Here is a 21,623-nt window from a genome sequence, read left to right as displayed (position 1 = left end):
TCAGTATCCTAAGAATGATTTCTCTCTCCCTCAAAAAGTCTCTGTTCTTCCCTACAGGTAACCAGGGGTCTGGAAGGGAATCTGGTGTTGCAGAGCCAGATAGCCCAGAGCCACATTAGGTTACCATCATTTGCCCTCCGAAATATAAAAATAGAGAACACTTAAAGTTTTAAATATTTTACTTAAAAAGGCTACATGGAGACAAGTTTAAAAGTTTCTGTACTAAGATTCCTGTTTTAAGCAATTTCTAACCAGGAAATCAATAGTGTTTCCTTAATGTGTTACAGAAGTTGGCCCAATTCTGGATGAGATATTTTTAGCCTGCATGGAGTTACAGCTCTGAAGCAGTATGGAATAGAAAAAAATAGCTGCAAAATACTCTAATCAATGATGAAGCCTTTCAGAGCAAAGAAAAGAGCATGAGGCATGCTACCAGTCTAATGGTTAACTGCTCATTTAAGACTAAGCATGAATAGCTTCAAAGAAGAAAATATGAAATATTTATGGTGCTACAAAAGACCATTAAAATACATACAAACATACATATATATGTATTTTGAACGATACTGAGTTAAAACCACCACACAATCTTAAATGTTTACCATGATTCAAATTATTTTCCAAGAGAAGAAGGACAATGGTCAGCTCCATTTGCCTTTTTTTTCCTTGTCATGCTTGATGGTATGAGAAGTAAACAGATCAGGAGGTACTCTTGTGGGTTATCATTCTAAAATCTACAGCTTTACACACACCATAACCTAGCTTATCTACACTTAACTAGAAGGAGTTTAGATGTATCAAAAGAACCTTTGAACCAGATTTTAGATCAATCTAAGTAATGAAGCCAAGAATCTCCTAATTATCTTGATCTTGTTTTTGAGTACTCATTTCAAAAATAATATGGTCTTTATAAATGGTCCCAGTTCTTGCTAAGCCTGAACCAGACAAAAATTTAACTCTTCCTAATAAGATAAACATCCAACTATTGTGTTAGAAACACATATTAACCAAATAATATAATCCTTAGCTATTAGCAGCATACTGTTTAATATTTATCACAATTTGTCTTAAAGAACAACAATGTGTTAACATTTAAGCCCAAAGGGCTATGAATACACTACACACTGTACTTGATGCAGCTTGTTTGTGCAATATTCTGACAGACACAATTAATCTTGTGAAAATGACTAGGGGATAGCACAATAGTAAATTATATTTAAGTCAAAAATACATATTTTCCCTGTAGTAAAATACCTTCTTAATACTTACAGTGATAGTAGCATATGGAAAGAACATTAGGAGTTAATTATTTAAAAGAAGAAATTAAAAGCTATTAAATTCATAAATCTTGGCTATCTGGTAGAGACAAGGGTTAAGGAAATGTTTAACTTATAAGTATAAAATAAATGAGTCGGTACCTCCAACAAATGCATCTCCGGCTCCATTGGTATCAATAATTTCTTGCTGGTCCTGATCCAAGACAGCAAAAGCGGTGACTTCACTTTCTGCAATTAGAGCCAGAGAAAGGCAGACTGACTTCTCTTTGTAATACTCAATATACAAACTCACCCATTAGAGCTGAAGCTCCTTCATCATTCATCTTTCAAAGAGACATGAGCTCCAGGCTGTATGTGAGCACTCAGGAACCAAGGTGCAAAGGCATCTGTAAGCAGGGCTTTTTGGGTAATTTTTAGCATACAGATGGATTTTTGTTCAGAGTTATACCTAGGTGGTTCATTTTTGGGGGAACGACTGTATGTGGAAACAGTACCTTTATGGACAGTGCAAATTCTTGAACAGAAACGATAAGCTAAAGGAAGTGTTTATAAGGACTGGATCATGGATCTCTAATAAAGCTTCAAGCTTGACTGCATTCTGGGAAGTGAAATCCTGGATACAGTAAAGGGCTATAAATTTTAAAAGTAGAAATAATGACTCCTCTTGGGTGTTTCTTTACAGAAAATCACAACTGCACAATAAAAATGCAACTATTATTCTATTATAATACTTCATGCCAAGGTCAAGGGTTACTGATTTTTTTTTTTTGGCTTATTACAATAACCTAACCTGGTTATGCTTTAGTACGGAGTCACTATTTCCTTTAAACTATATGTCAACTAGTAAAAGGGAAAGCTGTCACTGAATGTATGGGCAGAACAACTCAATGGGTTCCCTCTCTCTTTTTTTAATCCTCACCCAAGGATATGTTTATCGGTTTTAGAGAGAGAGGGAAAGAGAAACATTGAGATGAGAGAAATATCAATCGGTTACCTCCTGTATGTGCCCTGACTGGGGATCAAACCTGCACCAATGGGTTTATACCCTGACCAAAATAGAACCCGCAACCTTTTTGGTGTATAGGACAATGACCCAACCAACTGAGCCACCAGACACAATGGGCTCTTGTCTCACAGCAGTCTGGACCAGGGCTTGGTTGATTTGACTAAAGTGTAACCTAATACAGTACTTTAAACTTGGCACATGACAATGGAATGAAGTTATTTGTGATGAAATCTGGCCCAGAGGACATCTGCAAGAGATTGTAGAGTGCTCTTTATTGGGGGCTGGGTCTTCTGAAATCACAAATTTGCATCCCTATGGGGACAATGTGGTCAAAGACTTGTAAACTTCAGTCTCACCTAAGATCAAGAGAGAAGGGAAAAGGAGATCTTGAGAACCTTAAGGTCTTAGTAAAGAACTTAAAATCACAAACAAACAAACAAACAAACAAACAAACACCATGTTCTGTCTGCCTTCTGGTACCTGCAGCTAATAAATACTTTCAATAATAGATAAACATAGATTTGAAAATGCAAAAAAAGATCCTCTTGGAAAGACTGATAGTCAAGAAGGGCTCATTCACTTAGTGGTCCCTTTTGACCACATGGCTGTAGGTGCTAAGAAGACTCCATACCAGAAGCATCTACTTAAACTCTGAATAACTAACTTTCCACACGCTGTAACACCAGAACCTACATGGCAGTTAACAAGATTTTGATTAATTGGAAGTTAAGGCATAGTTACCTAGGATTAAAATTCTAGGGAGCATGCAGGACATACTGTTACACAGGGAAAAAAAGATGTAAGCAGACTTTATTGAAATAATTAGGAAAGGTCTAAGTCTGATTTAGGAAAAGGTCTGTACCATAAATATTTATAAAGAAATCTAGTTTTATTACTTCCAAGTACAAGTCATACTATAAAGGGAATTAACAACTATAAACTAAGAACAAACAAGCACTAAATAAGTAAAACGAGCTAAGTTAATAACACCATTGCCATTTATAATAGGGTTACATTACATAATAATATAACATGTCTATAAAACATTTTAGGTAATATAAGAATTAATTACTGGATTACAGATTTGAAAATAATTATATATAAGTGGTAAGTAAGCCACAATTAGACATAACTCCTCGAGTTTTTGTTTGAAAAAGTTATTGCTTTTTGGTTGGATAAATCCTTACTTCTGAATAGAACCTAATTCCCAAAAGAGATTATTTTGAACTTTGTTCTTAGAATCATGACTTCTTGGTCTAAACCACTGAAAGTTCTGAGTGCAGTGTTACTACTCGGGTTTTCCTGGATGTATGTGAAGAACCTTGAGATGCTTTATTTTCACGGATCATATGAAGTTCAATTTCCTGAAACGTAAGGTAGAATTATTTTCTTCCTTTATTAATACAAGCTAATATAAGAATATCAAGAATGTAAGAGATGTCCTAAATCAGTATAGACACAGTCCACTCTCTATTATTCTGTATCTGGAGAGTGATATTATGAGAACTCCTTTCAAAATAATGACCATGAACATTTGCAAGATCCTAAAATGTGTTCTAAATAATTAAAAAAAGGATTAAATAATGTTCAATAATATACTTTAAAAATATATTTCTATTGATTTCAGAGAGGGAGGGAGAGGGAAAAAGAGATGGAAATATCAATGATGAGAGAGAATCATGGATTAGTTGCTGCCCACACGCCCCACGACTGGGGAGTGAGCCCACAAAGTGGGCATGTGCCCCGACTGCAAATCGCATCGTGACCTTCTGGTTCATAGGTTGATACTCAACCACTGAGCCATGCCAGCTAGGCAAATGTTCAATAATATTTAAGTTCAATTATATTTTGGGTACATTCTTATTTTTTTGAAATGTGGTGAGTGGGTTTACAGGGCTATCAAAAAAGAACCTCACACAATTAACCAAATAGTATTCATGAGCATGACCTATTCCATAGCCTTCTAGACAATCTACACTAATAAAAGAGAAACATGGTAATTAGCGTACGACCGCTACCCTTCCCATTGGCTAATCAGCATATCCTTATGCAAATTAACTGTCAGCCAAGATGGCGGCCGGCAGGCATGCAATGAAGCGAACAGGGAGGCTTGCTTGTTCCAGTGACGGCGGACTCCAACATTCCCCGCCTCACTTGCCGGCCTCTCAGCTGCAACTCTAAGCAACTATGTTGCAAATATAGAAGCTAAACAAACCCCAGAAACCAGCTTTCAGTCAGCCGGCCTTCAGCCAGCCGGACCGCAACATTGTATCAAATACAGAAGGTAAAGGCCAGAAACCTGCTTTCAGCAGTGAGGCCTCAGAGCTAAAGCTGGCCCAGAATAGAAAAAAAGAAAAAAGAAAAAAAGGAGCAGTTGGGAGCTTTAGTCACCCACCAGCCTGAAAACAGCCCTCAGCCCCTTAGCCAGACTGGCCAGGCACCCCAGTGGGGACCCCCACCCTGATCCAGGACACCCTTCAGGGCAAACCAGCCGGCCCCCACCCATGCACCAGGCCTCTATTCTATATAGTAAAAGGGTAATATGCCTCCTGGCACCGGGATCAGCGTGACAGGGGGCAGCGCCCAAACCCCCCGATCGCCCTGCGGCTCTGTGTGTGACAGGGGGCGGGGCCACAACCTACCTATCCGCCCTGCTCTGTTCGTCACAGGGGAAGGCACCCCAACCCCCTGATCAGCCCTGCTCTGTGCCTGATAGGGGGGAGCTCCCCAATCCCCTGATCGCCCTGCGGCTCTGTGTGTAACAGGGTGCGGTGCCCCAACCCCCTGATCAGCCCTGCTCTGTGTGTGACAGGGTGCGGCGCCCCAACCCCCCCCCCCCCCCCACGGGCCCTGCTCTGTGTGTGACAGGGTAGAGCCATAACCTCTCCATCGAACCTGCCCTGAGTGTGACAGGGTGCAGCGCCCCAACCCCCTGATCCGCCCTGCTGTGTGTGTGACAGGGGGCGGTGCCCCAACTCCCCTATCGGCTCTACTCTGTGCATGACAGGGGGGAGCTCCTCAACCCCCTGATCGGCCCTGCTCTGTGCATGACAGGGGGGAGCTCCTCAACCCCCTGATCCGCCCTGCTCTGTGCATGACAGGGGGCGGTGCCCCAACTCCCCAATCGGCCCTGCTCTGAGCCTGACCAGGGGCTGCACCTAGGGATTGGGTGTGCCCTCTGCCACCCGGGAGCAGGCCTAAGCCAGCAGGTTGTTATCTCCCGAGGGGTCCCAGACTGCGAGAGGGCACAGGCCGGGCTGGGGGACCCCCTTAAACCCCCCCTCGAGTGCACAAATTTTTGTGCACTGAGCCTCTAGTTTACTATATAAGCATATGAAGTACCTCACTAAATGTTAAGACACACTAATAGGAATGGGCATTAGTCAGTCAATGAGGCCCAGGTCTCTCATTAGGACTTAGCTTCTTAGGTATTACTAGTAAATGGGCCTGAAATAGCTGTGGGATCAAGTAGTAAAATTATCTTTTTGTCCTAATTATAGAAAAATGACAGTTTTGATGAAGTACTTCTACTTAAGAGATTAAGGTAAGTCAGAGCCATTGTTTCTCAATTCTAACCAAACTTTTTTGTAAAGTGAGAAGAAAAAGGTTTGGGCATGATGAATCATGAGCTACCCCAATCAGACAGGAAACAAACACTAACAATTCAGATTTGTTTGATGTCATTTATAAGATAAGACCCTCAGGGTTTGAATGATATTTAGCTTATTTAAAATACAAAATAGTAAAATTCAAATATTTTCCAGACAGTTTATACAAACAAATAATTTACTTTTCACTTGACTATGACATAAACTCCACTTCTAATGACTTAAGAGGCCAGACTGGCTAGAACCAAACTCCTCACACATCTGTAATGCTGTGCCCATTATAGTAGAGATGGTTAGTTCATACAAATGACAATCTACACCAGTGATGGCGAACCTATGACACGCGTGTCAGAGGTGACACGTGAACTCATTTTTTTGGTTGATTTTTCTTTGTTAAATGGCATTTAAATATATAAAATAAATATCAAAAAATTTCTGTGTGTGACATGGCACCAGAGTTAAGTTAGGGTTTTTCAAAATGCTGACACGCCGAGCTCAAAAGGTTCGCCATCACTGATCTACACTAATAAAAGAGAAAGATGCAAACTGACTGTCCCTCTGTGATGTCCACCAGCCAATCAGGAGTGAGTATGCAAATTAACCCAACAAAGATGACCGGTTAATTTGCATACGCAGGCGCTGAGTGGCCAGGGGCGGGGCAGCCACTTGCGCACATGCTGGTGCCAAGCAGCCTGGGTCCTGGGGATGGGTGTCCTCGGGACCCAGGCTGCTCTGAGCCTGTAGGCCTGCATGTAGGCCCGGAGCAGCCGGGGTCCTGGAACACCCCCAGCCACTCCGGGCCTACGCTCGCAGGCGCCGAGTGGCCGGGGGCAGGGCAGGAACATCCCCAGGACCCAGGTGCTCTGAGCTGGTGCACATGCAAGCGGCCGGGGGCGGGGTGGGAACATCCCCCACAGCGAGCGAGCAGATAGCAGGTCACTGCTTGCCACTGGCATGGCAGCAAGGGGAAAGCAGTCCCCTGCAGGCCCCCACAGAGAGCAGACACCAGGGCCCTGCTTGCCCCTTGCCCCGGCGGCAAAGGGCAAGCAGGGTCCCACAGAGAGCAGACACCAGGGCCTGCGATGGCGTCAAGCAGGCAGGTCCGCCGAGAGCAGAGAACCACGGGGAGCAGGCCTAAGCCGTCAGTAGGACATCCCCTGAGGGCTCCCAGATTGGAGAGGGTACAGGTCGGGCAGAGGGACCCCCCTCCCGTGCATGAATTTGTGCACCAGGCCCCTAGTATCGAAATAAAAATAAAATAAAAAATTCAGTCGCTCAGTGCCAAAGAGATAGATTGAATGTTTCTGTAGCCTTATCCCTCCTAAATTAACTATATATTTTAGTACTGTGGACACACAACCTCAAGATAATTAATATCCTTAGGAAATTAATTGTTAATTACTTGTTACTGTTTTGTTGATGTCACCTCTAAATTGTAGGGAAGATATAATTGAAGAGGATACATAGCAGGATGAGAGGCTGGTAGGCAGGTGTTTTTAACCTTAAGGTAGACTGCAGTCACCACCTCTGCCACTGCCGCAAGGCATGGAAAAGACAGAAAAATTATGGCAAAAATTCCACCAGAACGTGAAAACCATGACCGGGTAAAAACCAGAACTCTTAAGATTCTTTAAAGAGGCTCCTGCACCTTGGCCATTCCTTATACTGAGGCAATTTCCAGAATACTAATGTTTTTGTTTGCTTTTTTTCTATCATCTTTTTATTTGGAGATCATTATAAACTATCAGAAAAGTGTGGAGAAAAATAATCCATTGAACTACTCCATAATGTTTATCTAAATTTACCAGTTTTTAGCAATTCCCCACATTTTTTTTATCGTTCCTCCCATATTTATGTATATATTATTATTTATTCTTTCAAGCCACTTGAGTATAAGCTGAATATATTATACATTTGATTCCTTAATAATTCAGTGTGTATTTCCTAAGAACAAGGATATTCTTTTAGATAACCATAATATAGTTGATAAATTAAAAAACTTAACTATTTTTTTAAAAATATATTTTATTGATTTTTTACAGAGAAGAAGGGAGAGGGACAGAGAGTTAGAAACATCGATGAGAGAGAAACATCGACCAGCTGCCTCCTGCACATCTCCCACTGGGGATGTGCCCGCAACCCAGGTACATGCCCTTGACCGGAATCGAACCTGGGACCTTTCAGTCCGCAGGCCGACGCTCTATCCACTGAGCCAAACCGGTTTTGGCTAAAACTTAACTATTATTTTTTTTTTTTTTTTTTTTAATATATTTTTATTGATTTTTTACAGAGAGGAAGGGAGAGAGATAGATAGTTAGAAACATCGATGGGAGAGAAACATCGACCAGCCGCCTCCTGCACATCTCCCACGGGGGATGTGCCCGCAACCCAGGTACATGCCCTTGACCGGAATCGAACCCGGGACCTTTCAGTCCGCAGGCTGACGCTCTATCCACTGAGCCAAACCGGTTTTGGCAGAAACTTAACTATTATTATTGTATCTAATCTATACTCCATATTCCAATTTTGTTAATTGTCTTTTATATAAAAAACTAGAGGCCCAGTGCACAAAAATTTGTGCACTCGGGGGGGAGAGGGGGTCCCCCAGCCCGGCCTGTGCCCTCTCGCAGTCTGGGACCCCTCGGGAGATAACGACCTGTTGGCTTAGGCCTGCTCCCTGGTGGCAGAGGGCAGGCCCAATCCCTAGGTGCAACCCCTGGTCGGGCTCAGAGCAAGGCCAATTGGGGAGTTGGGGCGCCGCCCCCTGTCATGCACAGAGCAGGGCAGATCGGGAGGTTGGGGCGCTGCCCCCTGTCACTCACAGAGCAGGGCCCATCAGGGGGGTTGGGGCTCCGTACCCTGTCACACACAGAGCAGAGTCGATCGGGGGTTGGGGAGCTCCCCCTGTCATGCACAGAGCAGGGCCGATCAGGGGGTTGAGGAGCTCCCCCCTCTCACTCACAGAGTAGGGCTGATAGGGGAGTTGGGGCACCGTCCCCTGTCACACACAGAGTAGGGCCCAGCAGGGAATTGGTGCACCACACCTTGTCAAACACAGAGCTGCAGGGCGATCAGGGGATTGGGGAGCTCCCCCCTATCAGGCACAGAGCAGGGCTGATCAGGGGGTTGGGGCGCCTTCCCCTGTCACGAACAGAGCAGGGCAGATAGGGAGGTTGTGGCCCCGCCCTCTGTCACACACAGAGCTGCAGGGTGATCAGGAGGTTGAGAAACTCCCCCCTGTCACACACACAGCCGCAGGGCGATCAGGGGACTGGGGAGCTCTCCCCTATCAGGCACAGAGCAGGGCTGATCAGGGGGTTGGGGCGCCTTCCCTGTCACGAATAGAGCAGGGCAGATAGGGAGGTTGTGGCCCCGCCCCCTGTCACACACAGAGCCGCAGGGTGATCAGGGGGTTTGGACACTGCCCCATGTCACGCTGATCTCGGTGCCAGGAGCCTCGCTGCTCCGCTGATCCTGGTGTCGGGAGGCATATTACCCTTTTACTATATAGAATAGAGGCCTGGTGCATGGGTGGGGGCCGGCTGGTTTGCCCTGAAGGGTGTCCTGGATCAGGGTGGGGGTCCCCACTGGGGTGCCTGGCCAGTCTGGGTGAGGGGCTGAGGGCCGTTTTCAGGCTGGCAGGTGACTGAAGCTCCCAACTGCTCCTTTTTTTCTTTTTTCTTTTTTTCTATTCTGGGCCAGCTTTAGCTTTGAGGCCTCGCTGCTGAAACCAGGTTTCTGGCCTTTACCTTCTGTATTTGATACAATGTTGCGGTCAGTCTGGCTGAAGGCCGGCTGACTGAAAGCTGGTTTCTGGGGTTTTGTTTAGCTTCTATATTTGCAACATAGGTGCTTAGAGTTGCCGCTGAGAGGCCGGCAAATCAGGCAGGGAACGTTGGAGTCAGCAGTCACTGGAGCAAGCAAGCCTCCCTGTTCGCTTCAGTGCATGGCTGCCAGCCGCCATCTTGGTTGACAGTTAATTTGCATAAGGATATGCTGATTAGCCAATGGGAAGAGTAGTGGTCATACGATAATTACCATGTTTCTCTTTTATTAGTGTAGATAGAGGCCCGGTACACAGATTTGTGCACCGGTGGGGTCCCTCGGCCTGACCTGTGGGGATTGGGCCGAAACCGGCTCTCCGATTTTCTCTGAGGGGTCCCGGATTGCGAGAGGGCGGTTCTCGGTGATGCACCCAGAATTGGGCTCCCACCTCTCTGGTTCCAGGATGTGTCACCTGAGAACTGCAGCTGCCAAGTCACCGCAGTTTGGCAGCTCCTGCATTGAACGTCTGCCCCCTGGTGGTCAGTGCACGTCATAGCTACGATTGAACGGTTGCTTAGGCTTTTATATATACAGATTTTTTTTAACCTGTACAGGGTACAGTCTAGAATCAAATATTATTTTTAGTTGTGCTAATTTATTTTTAATTTAACCTTGTAAATATAGAATGTATACATGTAGTTAAAAAATATCTGTATTTATAAAAGCCTAAGTGACTGAACGACCGAACAACCAGTCACTATGACGTGCACTGACCACCAGGAGGCAGATGCTCAATTCGAGAGCTGCCCTCTGGCGGTCAGTGCGCTCCCACAGCCAACCTCCTGCGGCCCCTCCCTCCAGCCAGTCAACCTCCCACTGCCCCGATTGGCCCCAATTGCCGGCCAGGTGGAGGGACCGCACCCATGCACAAATTCGTGCACCGGGCTTCTAGTAAATATATAAAAAGGTATGCTATAAAAAACTCCTTCTCAGCTCTTGTCTCCCATTCACCCAGTTTCTTTTTTTTTCTTTTTCTTTTTTTTTTAAAATATATTTTATTGATTTTTTACAGAGAGGAAGAGAGAGAGAGAGAGAGAGAGAGAGAGAGAGAGAGTTAGAAACATCGATGAGAAAGAAACATCGACCAGCTGCCTCCTGCACATCTCCCATTGGGGATGTGCCCGCAACCCAGGTACATGCCCTTGACCGGAATCGAACCTGGGACCTTTCAGTCCGCAGGCCGATGCTCTATCCACTGAGCCAAACCGGTTTTGGCTCACCCAGTTTCTAGTCCTACTACTTTCCAATTAGGTTATCACTGTTATTGCTTTCCTGTATCTCCTTTCAGGATTTCTCTATGCATATACAAGCAAAACATTCTTATTGTTCTACTTAAAAAAAAAAAAGTATCATAATATGCAGGTTGTATTGGACCATGTTTTATCATTTGGAGATCTATGTTGGTAAACAGAGAATGCCCTCATTTTTTATTGCTGCATTCCAGTAAATAGTTCATTGTATTTAAGCGTTCCTTTACTGATGGCCGTTTAGGTTGTTTTCAATCTTCTGTTATCACAAACAATGTTGCAAAGTACTAATGCTTTTATTTTAAATAGATCCTAAATTTAATTATTTTACTTAATAGCCAAGTCAATAATATAATTCCTTCTTTATATAGGGAACTGACACAAGGAAACGAAGTTGTTATACAAATAGCATGAAATATGCCAGTGTCAAAGAAGACGGGAAAAATGAGAATCCAGGAAATGCTTTGGTTTTCACTAGGATACACATACCAGGATGTGAGCAAAGACACCCTGCTCAGACTGGCCTAATAAACAGGGGAGTTAAACAAATAACAAATCTGCTAATAATAGAGATTTATAGAACAATCCTAATTAACAAGGACTGTTGGGAATGAAGAGCTCTGGGTTAATTTAATTTTTTGGTTAACTAAAGAAATAGCAGAAAGTCTTTTTAGTTGGAAATCTTTGTAAATGTATTAATATAATCATATACCATGACATCCCTGCTTTAATTAGTTTAGTTTATTGAATGGAATGAAATTTTTCTTTGATAATAGAGAATCCTACAGCACAGTTAATGTCATTATTCTGAACATCAGTTCTTATTGTATTGTAGTTCCAAAGGCATAAGTGCTTTCATGAAAGGCAGGATAAATGGAACGGTGGCAAGTATACTGGATTAGGACTCAAAAGACTCATGATTTTAGTCTGCTTTTGGCTCAGCGACTTATTTAACAAATACTTAAGAGCTTATCATGTGTCAAGCACTCTATTGGAGACTTGAAATACAGATATGAATAGGACAAAAAAAAAAAACACCCTGTTCTCATGGGACCTACATTCTAGTGAGGAAAGACAATGTACAAGTAACAAAAAGCTGAACAAGATAATTTGAGATAATAACAAATGCCACAATGAAAATGAAACAGGATGAGATAGTGAAGTATGACAGAGGAAAAGAGTTAACAATTTAGACGGGTGTTACTTCCTCACTGAGGAGGTGATGTTTGAACTGAGACTTCCATAGCAAGGACAGCTGTGTGAGGACCCAGGGCTAGAGTATCAAGTGCAGAGGCCCTGGGGTAGCAACAAGCTTGGGGTGCTTAGCCTGCTTAAGGTTAAGAAGGTCTAGAGTGAATGTGAGGAGATCAACTGTGTATGTGTGTGGTTGAGGAGGGGGTGAAGGACGGGGAGGTGGGTTTTGATAGAATTTCATTCCAAGTAAAATGTGAAACCATTAGAAGGTTTTTTTGTTTATTTGTTTTTAAATATATTTTTTATTGATTTCAGAGAGCAACAGAGAGGGAGAGAGAGATAGAATCATTGGTCGGCTGCCTCCTGCACGCCCCCTACTGGGGATTGAGCCCACAACCTGGGCATGTGCCCTTGACGGGGAATCAAACCTGGACCGTTCAGTCTGCAGCTCTACCCACTGAGCCATACCAGCCAGGGTACCATTGGAAGGTTTTAACCAGGGAGTGATATGATCCCATCTTTAATTTTAAAAGCTTATTCTGGAAGTCTTATAGAAAATGGACTGGGCTGAAACGGCCCCGGTGAGGTTGAGGCAGCCCCTGTGAGGCTGAAACGGCCCCCGTGAGGCTGGGACGGCCCCTGTGAGGCGGGGACGGCCCCTGTGAGACTGAGACGGCCCCTGGGAAGCTGAGAAAAATACCACATGAACTCACTCATTTATGGATAATAAGAAACATTATAGACTAATGAACAAAAATGGATACAGAGGCAGAACAGCATTGAGCAGAATGTCAAACTACAGTGGGAACCCTGGGGAGGGTTGGGGGAAGTAGGAGATCAACCGAAAGACTTGTATGCATGCATATGAGAATAACTAATGGACACAAGACACTGGGGGGTGGGGGAAGCCGGGGGAATGTGAAGGGGGAGAAAAAAGGAGACATGTGTAATACTCTTTGTAATACTTTAAGAAATAAAAAAAAGAAAAGAAAATGGACTGAATGGTGATGGCGAGTGCAGTGAATGATGCTAATTACCAGGAGACCTTCTGTAAGTCACACTCTTTTTTTTTTTTTTTAATATTTTATTGATTTTTTACAGAGAGGAAGGAAGAGAGATAGATAGTTAGAAACATCGATGGGAGAGAGACATCGATCAGCTGCCTCCTGCACATCTCCCACTGGGGATGTGCCCGCAACCCAGGTACATGCCCTTGACCGGAATCGAACCTGGGACCTTTCAGTCCGCAGGCCGATGCTCTATCCACTGAGCCAAACCGGTTTTGGCTGTAAGTCACACTCTTAACTTAAACTCAGGTTTACTATTTAGAAAATGAGCATTACACTTGCTTTAGCTATTTTCTGTGACTTTTATTTGGATTAAGTATTAACAACGTTATGAAAGCACTCTGTCAAACATAAAGCCCTATAAAATTTATAAGGTGTTTTTAAGAGCTTATTTTCTTCAATCAGGCAATGATAATAATATCATTGAATAATCGCCATGAGCTCTTTATAGTCTGTTAGATCCTTTAGGGAATATACAGGAGAAATATGAAGACATGATCCTTCTTCTCAATGAACTTAGAATCTAGCTAGAAAGAGAAATCTAGCATGTGTGAAAGAATGTGTGAAGTATCATACAAAGTAATACTCCTTATAGTTGCAGCAGAAGTTCAAAGAAGGAAAAGAACAATGTGAATTTAATTAACTGAAAATGGTTTCATGGAGAAAACTGAACTTAAGCCAGGTATTGAAGCTGTGGCTAGTGAAGAGGCTAGGAAAAGAAAGGGATGTATATCCCAGGAGGCATGGAAAAAGAGGAAAGTTTATTATTTCAGGTAAGGCAAGAAATAACACAATTTGTGTTGGGTCCAACCATCTCTAGGGAGACGTTGAAAGCCAGACAAAAGTTTGGATTTGCTATGGCAGGCAATGGGATGCAACTATAATTTTTGAGTAAAATTCAAATGCTTACTGTGCACCCAGGTACTGCACCAAGTGTTTTATATACTTCATCTCATGCATTCTCACTGCAATCCCATGAATTAGGTATTATTGACCTGATTTTATGAATGGAGACATCAAAGCTCACAGAGGCTGTCAACTGCCCAGAGTCCCGTGGCAAAGTAGGACTTTGGAACAAAAAGAATGAGAAAAGAAGTAAAATGTGATTCCAAAGTGGCCATCCCAGCAATGTTGGAATTTCCAGTGACTGTTTTTCTGAAAAAAGGTGATCATGAAAAAAACAGATTTTGATTAAGCAGAATACAGCAGTTAACTGACATTTAAATTCCCCTCCCAAGCCCTGTACTGATAACTAAATTTGACTAAATTGAGTAGATAAATGCCCCACAGAGAGCAGAGGCAGTATAACATTGTCGTTAAGAATATGGACCAGACTGCTTCGGTTCATAGTTCCAATTACTAGTCAATTTCCATTTACTTGCTCGTAACCAAGTTAAACCTCCTGTGCCTTAATTTTCTTATGTGTAAAAAAGGGACAATAATAGTAATTATCTCACAGGGTTTTTTGTGAGCATTAAATCAGTTAATGCACTTAAAGCACTTAGAGCAAAATTGGCACAGAGTAAGCATTTAATGAATACATGCACATGAGTATTATTAACCTTAAAATGAAACTTTTGGGAACAGGAATTCATGTCTCACTTAAAACTGCTGCTTCTGAAGGCATGGTTTTGACCTTGAGCACTATTCTCATTTGCAATAATGTCTTTTAGTTTGTTCATGTTTTCTTCTAATTTTCCACAAATGTTTCAAGTAAATGCCAGTTAAAGTCTTCAGTGTTGAATGTACACAGGTAAGAGAATAAATGAGTGTTTGTTTTGAATATGGAAATATTTTTCATAGAAAAGTGACCAAGAAAACAATGATAGATGTCATTACTGCTCTAAAACCTTATTTCCCCTTTGTTTGGTATATATTTATTCTTTTTTTTTTTTTTTTTTTTTAAATATATTTTATTGATTTTTTACAGAGAGGAAGGGAGAGAGATAGAGAGTTAGAAACATCGATGAGAGAGAAACATCGATCAGCTGCCTCCTGCACATCTCCTACTGGGGATGTGCCCGCAACCCAGGTACATGCCCTTGACCGGAATCGAACCTGGGACCCTTCAGTCCGCAGGCCGACGCTCTATCCACTGAGCCAAACCGGTTTCGGCGGTATATATTTATTCTTTAAGAGGCACCTGATATCTTTAATAGGTTCACTAAATGAAGCATATCACTTTAATCTTATACAAAGCAGTTCATTTCAACCTGTTCTCTGTTTCTTTCTATGCATTTGCTCCATTCTCATATCTATAAAAACTGGTTTCCTCTGCTGGCTTAGCTCATAGGTCACTGGCCATCCATGGACTATCTAACCCTGTTGAGTTCCTATCTTTGATCCAATTGGTTATGCAAGGAAAAGAGCTAGGGCTCATGGCACAAAACATGGCTACTTAGGTAAGGGGCTATGGGAAAGGCAATTTGTCTGATGATCTCTACCACCCGGACAAAATGCTTGGCTCTTTATAGGTGCTCAGTAAATATTTATTGAATGAATAGAGTGATTTTCATGAATACAAATCTAATTATGTTATTCTGTTAAAATCCTTGGATGGTTCTCTATTGAAGTTTTAACTCCAGGGCATGAATCCAGCCTGCTGTTCAAACCTCAACTTTTGCCATTTCCTGACCTGTAACTGTTCTCTTGTCATACTAATAATTTTTCAAGGTTTTTTATGCCTGTGTACGTACCAAGTTTACTGCTCAGATTGTTTTTCACTATTAAGTTACCAAGTCCCAGGTAAGTCTTGTCTTCTTGGATGTAGTTCCTGACCTCTCAGGGTTCTGTTAGAAGCATAACTGATTAGTTCCTCTTCTGTGCCATCATTTATAACCTTCACACACCTCTAAGAAAATACTTATCATACTTATAATTATTTATGTGCAAGGATTTTCTCTACTAAACAACAAACTCCTTGTGGGTAGGAATCATGACTTAATTTTATTCCCATCTCTTAGCTCTGTACCTACTACATAGTAGGTGCTCAATAAACATTTATTATTACTGAATATTCCTATTGGATTTTAAATTCCTTAAGACTGGTCTCTGTTTCATCTAGCAGAGTATAACTCACTATATATTTTCAAAATAATCTTGAATAACTGTTGTATAACTGTAATATACTTCTCTAGGTTAGTTTAGTAAACCAAGTAAACTAAAGATTCTAATTGTCAATAATCCCACTTTTTAAAAAAAACTTTTTATTGGGGTTACATTGGTTTGCAAAACCATACAGATTTCAAATGTACAACTCAATAAAACCTCATCTGCACACTGTACCATGCGCCCATTGCCCTAAGCAAAGTCTCTTTCTATCCCCACTCCTCCCCTCCACCTTATCCCCCGAAACCCCTTTCCCTCTGGCTATCACCACTCTGTTGTCTCTGTCTCTGTATTATGTATATACGTTTTTTGGTTAATTCATCCACCGTCTTTCATCTAGCTTTTTAGAGTTATTAGGATTAAATCTAGTTTATAAATGCTTGTGTGAAAGGAAATCATACACCTGCTTGAAAATCAGAGGGTGGTGTGCCGTTTCACCAGTGAATAAATTCAATCTTGCACAAATTACCCTAAAAAAACCTTTCCAGATCTAACTCTACTGAAGACATCCTGTAGAAATAATGAAAATATGATTTGATTGTTGCCTTCAAGCAAGTTGCTTTCTATCATTCAGAAATGAAGACACTTTTATGACTCAATGAACCTAGGTTCAGATCCTGTTTTCTGATATGGGGACTTTGAGTAAACACTCGGACTGGACCAAACCAAGGCAATCAAATGGGTCTAGTGACAAAGGTGGGTTCATCTCATGAAGACACTATATTTAAGTCCAACTAATATTTATAGGTGTGTGATCCTTCCTTATAAAGAGACTAGGGGCTCTTAGGACTAGAAGAACAGAAAGAGGCATTTATTAGATAATGCATCATGATTATAGAAAAAACGGAGACCAAAGATCAACAGGTTTCTTGACATTTTTATGGTTTAGTCCTAATCACTGCAGCAGTAGGATACTAGACATTATTGGTATTCTAAGTGTACCCCTTCTTAAAATCATGTATTTCCTTTTGAGTATAGCAGTAAAGATTTTCATAATAGATATACAAAGATGCTTTTGTTATTAAAGAAGAAACTATTGCCACCACTACATCTAACTGTAGACTTTCAGTAAGATTTCTGTTTGAATTGTTGATGGTGGCAGTGGCAAACATTTACGAAGCTTACAAAGGAAAAGTTGTATTAACTATCAGGGGGATCAATGTCTCCTTTTTTCTCTTTACAGATTAGAAAAAACTTTTAGAGCAAGAAAGCACTGCTGAAATATCACTGATGTTTAGTGGTTTGGAGGGATGATAATGCCTCAAGGTAATGTCAAAGTTTTATACTGAAGGAAAAAGATTTTTTAAGCATTCTATACTGTACAATAAAATTAAATTTTCCCAAAGTATAGAGTTAATTTCAATAGGTGCCCTGACAAACACAGATAAAAGTTGTGAGTACTAATTATCATCCAAGAAACTGACTTGGATTCACAGATCACTTGACTACTTGGAATAGAGTGATAAAATCCAGTGAGTAACCATTTTATCCATTTGAACAGAACACTTTTCTTTAGTTGTTTGCTAATCTCTTTGCACTTAAAAGTAGATGAAAATGTGTAAATGTATGGTTAATTACCTGCTTAAAAAAACTCACGTACAATATTTGGCATTGCTTTTAAAGCTTGGGTATATTCCTCCTCCTCATTCTTTATGAATAGAAGTTGCAGCATCAAGTTTTTACAAAGTTGCAGGAATAATTTAAAGATCATACTCATGCCTATCCAGAGATTAAGAAGAATGGCACACTATTATAAAGAAATGATAAAGACTTGTCCCAGAGCAGGTCATCTTTGTCATCCAATATTGTGCCAATTACTGGTGATTCCTCTTAGAATTGGTCCGAGTAATGATTCCTAAGTGGTGCTTCCATTTCCCTCCCCAAAGTAGCATTTTAAATAATTCTCAAACCCCCAACCAATTCCCACCCTCAGAAAGAATAGCTCATTAGGGGTCAAGTCTTAACACTTTGCCAGTTATGTTGAACTAATAATAGTTCTTCCACCAAACAATACAAGAATCTGTATCTTTGTTTATGAGACCAGAAGATGGGAGATAATTCAATTTAGGAACAACATCACATTGTATAGCTTTAGAGTATACATTCAAGTCTATGTAAATGGCACCTACTAGACTTGGCCTATTCATAGACCACAATACCATGTATACTGCCTCAGATGACCCAGAGGCAATATACAAACTGATCAGGCCACTGAAGTCAGTGCAGCAAGGCTGGTGTCATTAATTGTAAGGTATGTGAAGTTTTGACAATGGCTACATCTGGACAGAAGAAATTTGTGCTGAGCTAGTTAATTCTTTGAAAACACAAAGTAATGAAAAAGAAGAAGAAAAGTCTCTATTTTTAATGTACTGACAAACTGTGCTAATACCCCCATTAAAATCTATTTTAAAAATTTCATTTCAGATAATATAACTAAATGTTCTATGTGAGCTATAATATATAAGTATTAGCAATTACTTTTTATTTTACCATAGTGGCTGCTGATAAGCAAAGAGGAAAAAAAACAACCCATAATCTGGTTAGCTAATTCCTAAAGCCTATATTTTGAGCACCTGAGGGTAAGGTTCACATTTTTTCACATTGATAGCAATACCCTAAATACTTGGAGGGTGAAGAGAGCATATACTGGACCACATAGGTGCCTTCTAATCCTTACATCAGGTGTCTTGGTTATAAAGGCCTGGAGACAGAAACATCTTTCACACTTTCAGGGAAGGTGATGAGCACAAACTTTGACTTTCTTTAGAGCATTATGTGGCTGGGAAATATGAAAATGTGAACATTTTATCTAGCATATTCCAAGGCTAGGAAGTCTTGGACTAGATATCAGATAACTCTTATTTTCTTTCTTTTTTTAATTTTTATTTTTCGCTAAAAGTATTACAAAGGGTATTACATAAGTGTCCTTTTTTCCCCCCCCGCAACTCTTATTTTCTTGATTATACAATTACACAGTTAGTGGGAAGAGATGGGGATAATTATTGAAATCTAGCAGAAAGCCCATTATATTAGGTACTTAATAAATACTTAGTGACTGACTGTCAGTAGAATTTAAAAGACTCCTAGCAATCAAGTATATTTTCTGGTAAACTATTTTTTACATGCTATTTTAACAAAATAGAAGTTCTGTATTCCTTAGATATTTTCTTAGTGGTTACCCTGAGGATTACAATTAACATTCTAAGTATATAAAAATCTAGTTTGAATTGATACCAACTTAGCTTAATAGAATTCAAAATCTCTGCTCCCACAGCTCCTTCTCTCTTATGTTGTTGTTACAAATTACATTTTAATACATGTGTGCCCATTAAACATATACTTATAATTATTCTCTAATGTATTTGTCTTTTAAATCATGTATGACAAAAAGAGGAGTTACAAACAAAAAATACATTAATGCTGCCTATTATATTTACCTATGTAGTTACCTTTACTGAAGTTCTTTATTTCTTCAAATGGTTCTGAGTTACTGTCTAATGTCCTTTCATTTCAGCCTGAATTCCCTTGAGCATTTCTCGGAGGGCAGGTCCATCTACTTGCAATGAATTCCTTTAGCCTTTGTTTAGCCAGAAATGTCTTAGTTTCTCCCTTTCTGATGGACAGTTTGTCAGATATAGAACTTCTGTATTCCTAGGCCCATTTTTCTTTTCAGCTGGAGAATTATAATTACCAAAAAAGGCTAACGCATGAAGTAGATTCTCCACAGTTCACAATGCATTTTAATTTATTGAAGATGTAAGAAGAAAAAATTATAGTGTGGCCACAGACCAGTGTTGAACTCAAAACAGGAAAGTTTTAAGAAATTGGTTGTTGATTGTACTTTAATAATTAAATACACAAACCTATGATCCTTTAAGGCTCACCTAATTAGCATCAAATGAGTTTACTTAATTACAGCTGTAAATTAAATGCATAAGGTTTGCCTCATCTCAAAATAATTACATGTGCATTGTAATGTGAATTATGGAACATTAATTTGTAGTTTATCGATTACTCCCTAAACAGAGACCGAGACTCATTAGGACAAAGTTATTATCAGAGCAGTTTTGATAAATAGTTCCTAGAAAAGGTTCCTGAATAATGTTTGCAAATAAATTCTTTAACGGAAAGGTGTACAAGTATCAGAATTGGTATTGCCCATTTATTGCAAAGCCCTACCCTAGAAAAATGTGCTCTGAGATTCAGGTGAGAGGCATATATATGCTTATATCTCATTCTGCACAGAGCTAAGAATTTTTCAAGTTTTAAGTAGAGGCTATAATTACTTCTTAAAAAAAGTCTTTAGCATAATGAATAATTTACAGGTCAAACTATTACCTCTAACAAACCAATTCTTAGCATCCCTCAGATAGAGGAAATGATAGGTTAACTAGCATGTTAAGAAACTTTCTGCTATGTTCATTAGACCCAAGAATCACTAAAAAGGGAGCAAAAACTCTCTATCTTCCTCTATTATGTGGATAGTTAACTACAGCAGCTTTTTTCCCCCTTCCTTATATTTTAAAAATCTGACAAAAGGAAGATAAACAATCCAATAAAAAAAATGCACCTAAATAGACACTTTTCGAAAGAGGACATACAGAAAGCCAAGAGACATATGAAAACATGCTCAAAGTCACTAATCATCTGAGCGATGCAAATCAAAACAACAATGGGGTACCATCTCACACCTGTCAGAATGGCTATCAACAACAAATGACAAGTGCTGGAGAGGATGCAGAGAAAAAGGAACCCTCCTTTACTGCTGGTGGGAATGCAGACTGGTGCAGCCACTGTGGAAAACAGTATGGCATTTCCTAAAAAATTTAACACTACGGTGTCGGGTGAATTTCCCGCCAAAATATAAGATGGCGGTTCGCATACACAGGTAGGTATCTTTGTGAACGGCAAACAAACAAATATTTGGTAATACGCAGTTACAATCGGCCCGAGTTTACACGTTTCCCGCACTCCACCGCAAATCTATATGAACGGAGTTAAGACGGCTCCCGCGGAGTACGCGCAATTCACGCGAGCCGACTTAACTCGTTTCCCGCAATCCAAGTGTTAAAAATGGAACTGCCATTTGACCCAGTAATACCATTTCTAGGAATATATCCCAAGAAAGCAGAAACACCAATCAGAAAGGATATATGCACCCCTATGTTCATAGCAGCACAATTTACCATAGCTAAGATTTGGAAACAGCCTAAATGCCCATCAGCAGATGAGTGGATTAAAAAACTGTGGTACATCTACACAATGGAATACTATGCTGCTGTAAAAAAGAA

The 21,623-nt window shown here is 40.7% G+C and overlaps 1 protein-coding gene across 2 annotated transcripts in view; it reads right to left on the bottom strand.

Moving 5' to 3' along the window:
• ADK (adenosine kinase) overlaps window positions 1-21,623 on the bottom strand; it is a 483,761-nt gene that overhangs the window by 35,369 nt on the left and 426,769 nt on the right. For both annotated transcript variants that reach the window (XM_070433037.1, XM_070433038.1), the window contains exon 10: window positions 1,419-1,505. In XM_070433037.1, coding sequence (XP_070289138.1) covers window positions 1,419-1,505 — 87 coding nt within the window. The remainder of the gene's footprint in view (window positions 1-1,418; window positions 1,506-21,623) is intronic.

The sequence above is a fragment of the Myotis yumanensis genome, unplaced genomic scaffold (assembly GCF_028538775.1).
Source record: "Myotis yumanensis isolate MYYU_CA2020_CCGP unplaced genomic scaffold, mMyoYum1.0.hap1 SCAF_13, whole genome shotgun sequence".
NCBI classification, from domain to species: Eukaryota; Metazoa; Chordata; class Mammalia; order Chiroptera; family Vespertilionidae; genus Myotis; species Myotis yumanensis.
The sequence above is the reverse complement of the archived record's forward strand: the minus strand, read 5'-3'. Positions and strand labels throughout refer to the sequence as shown.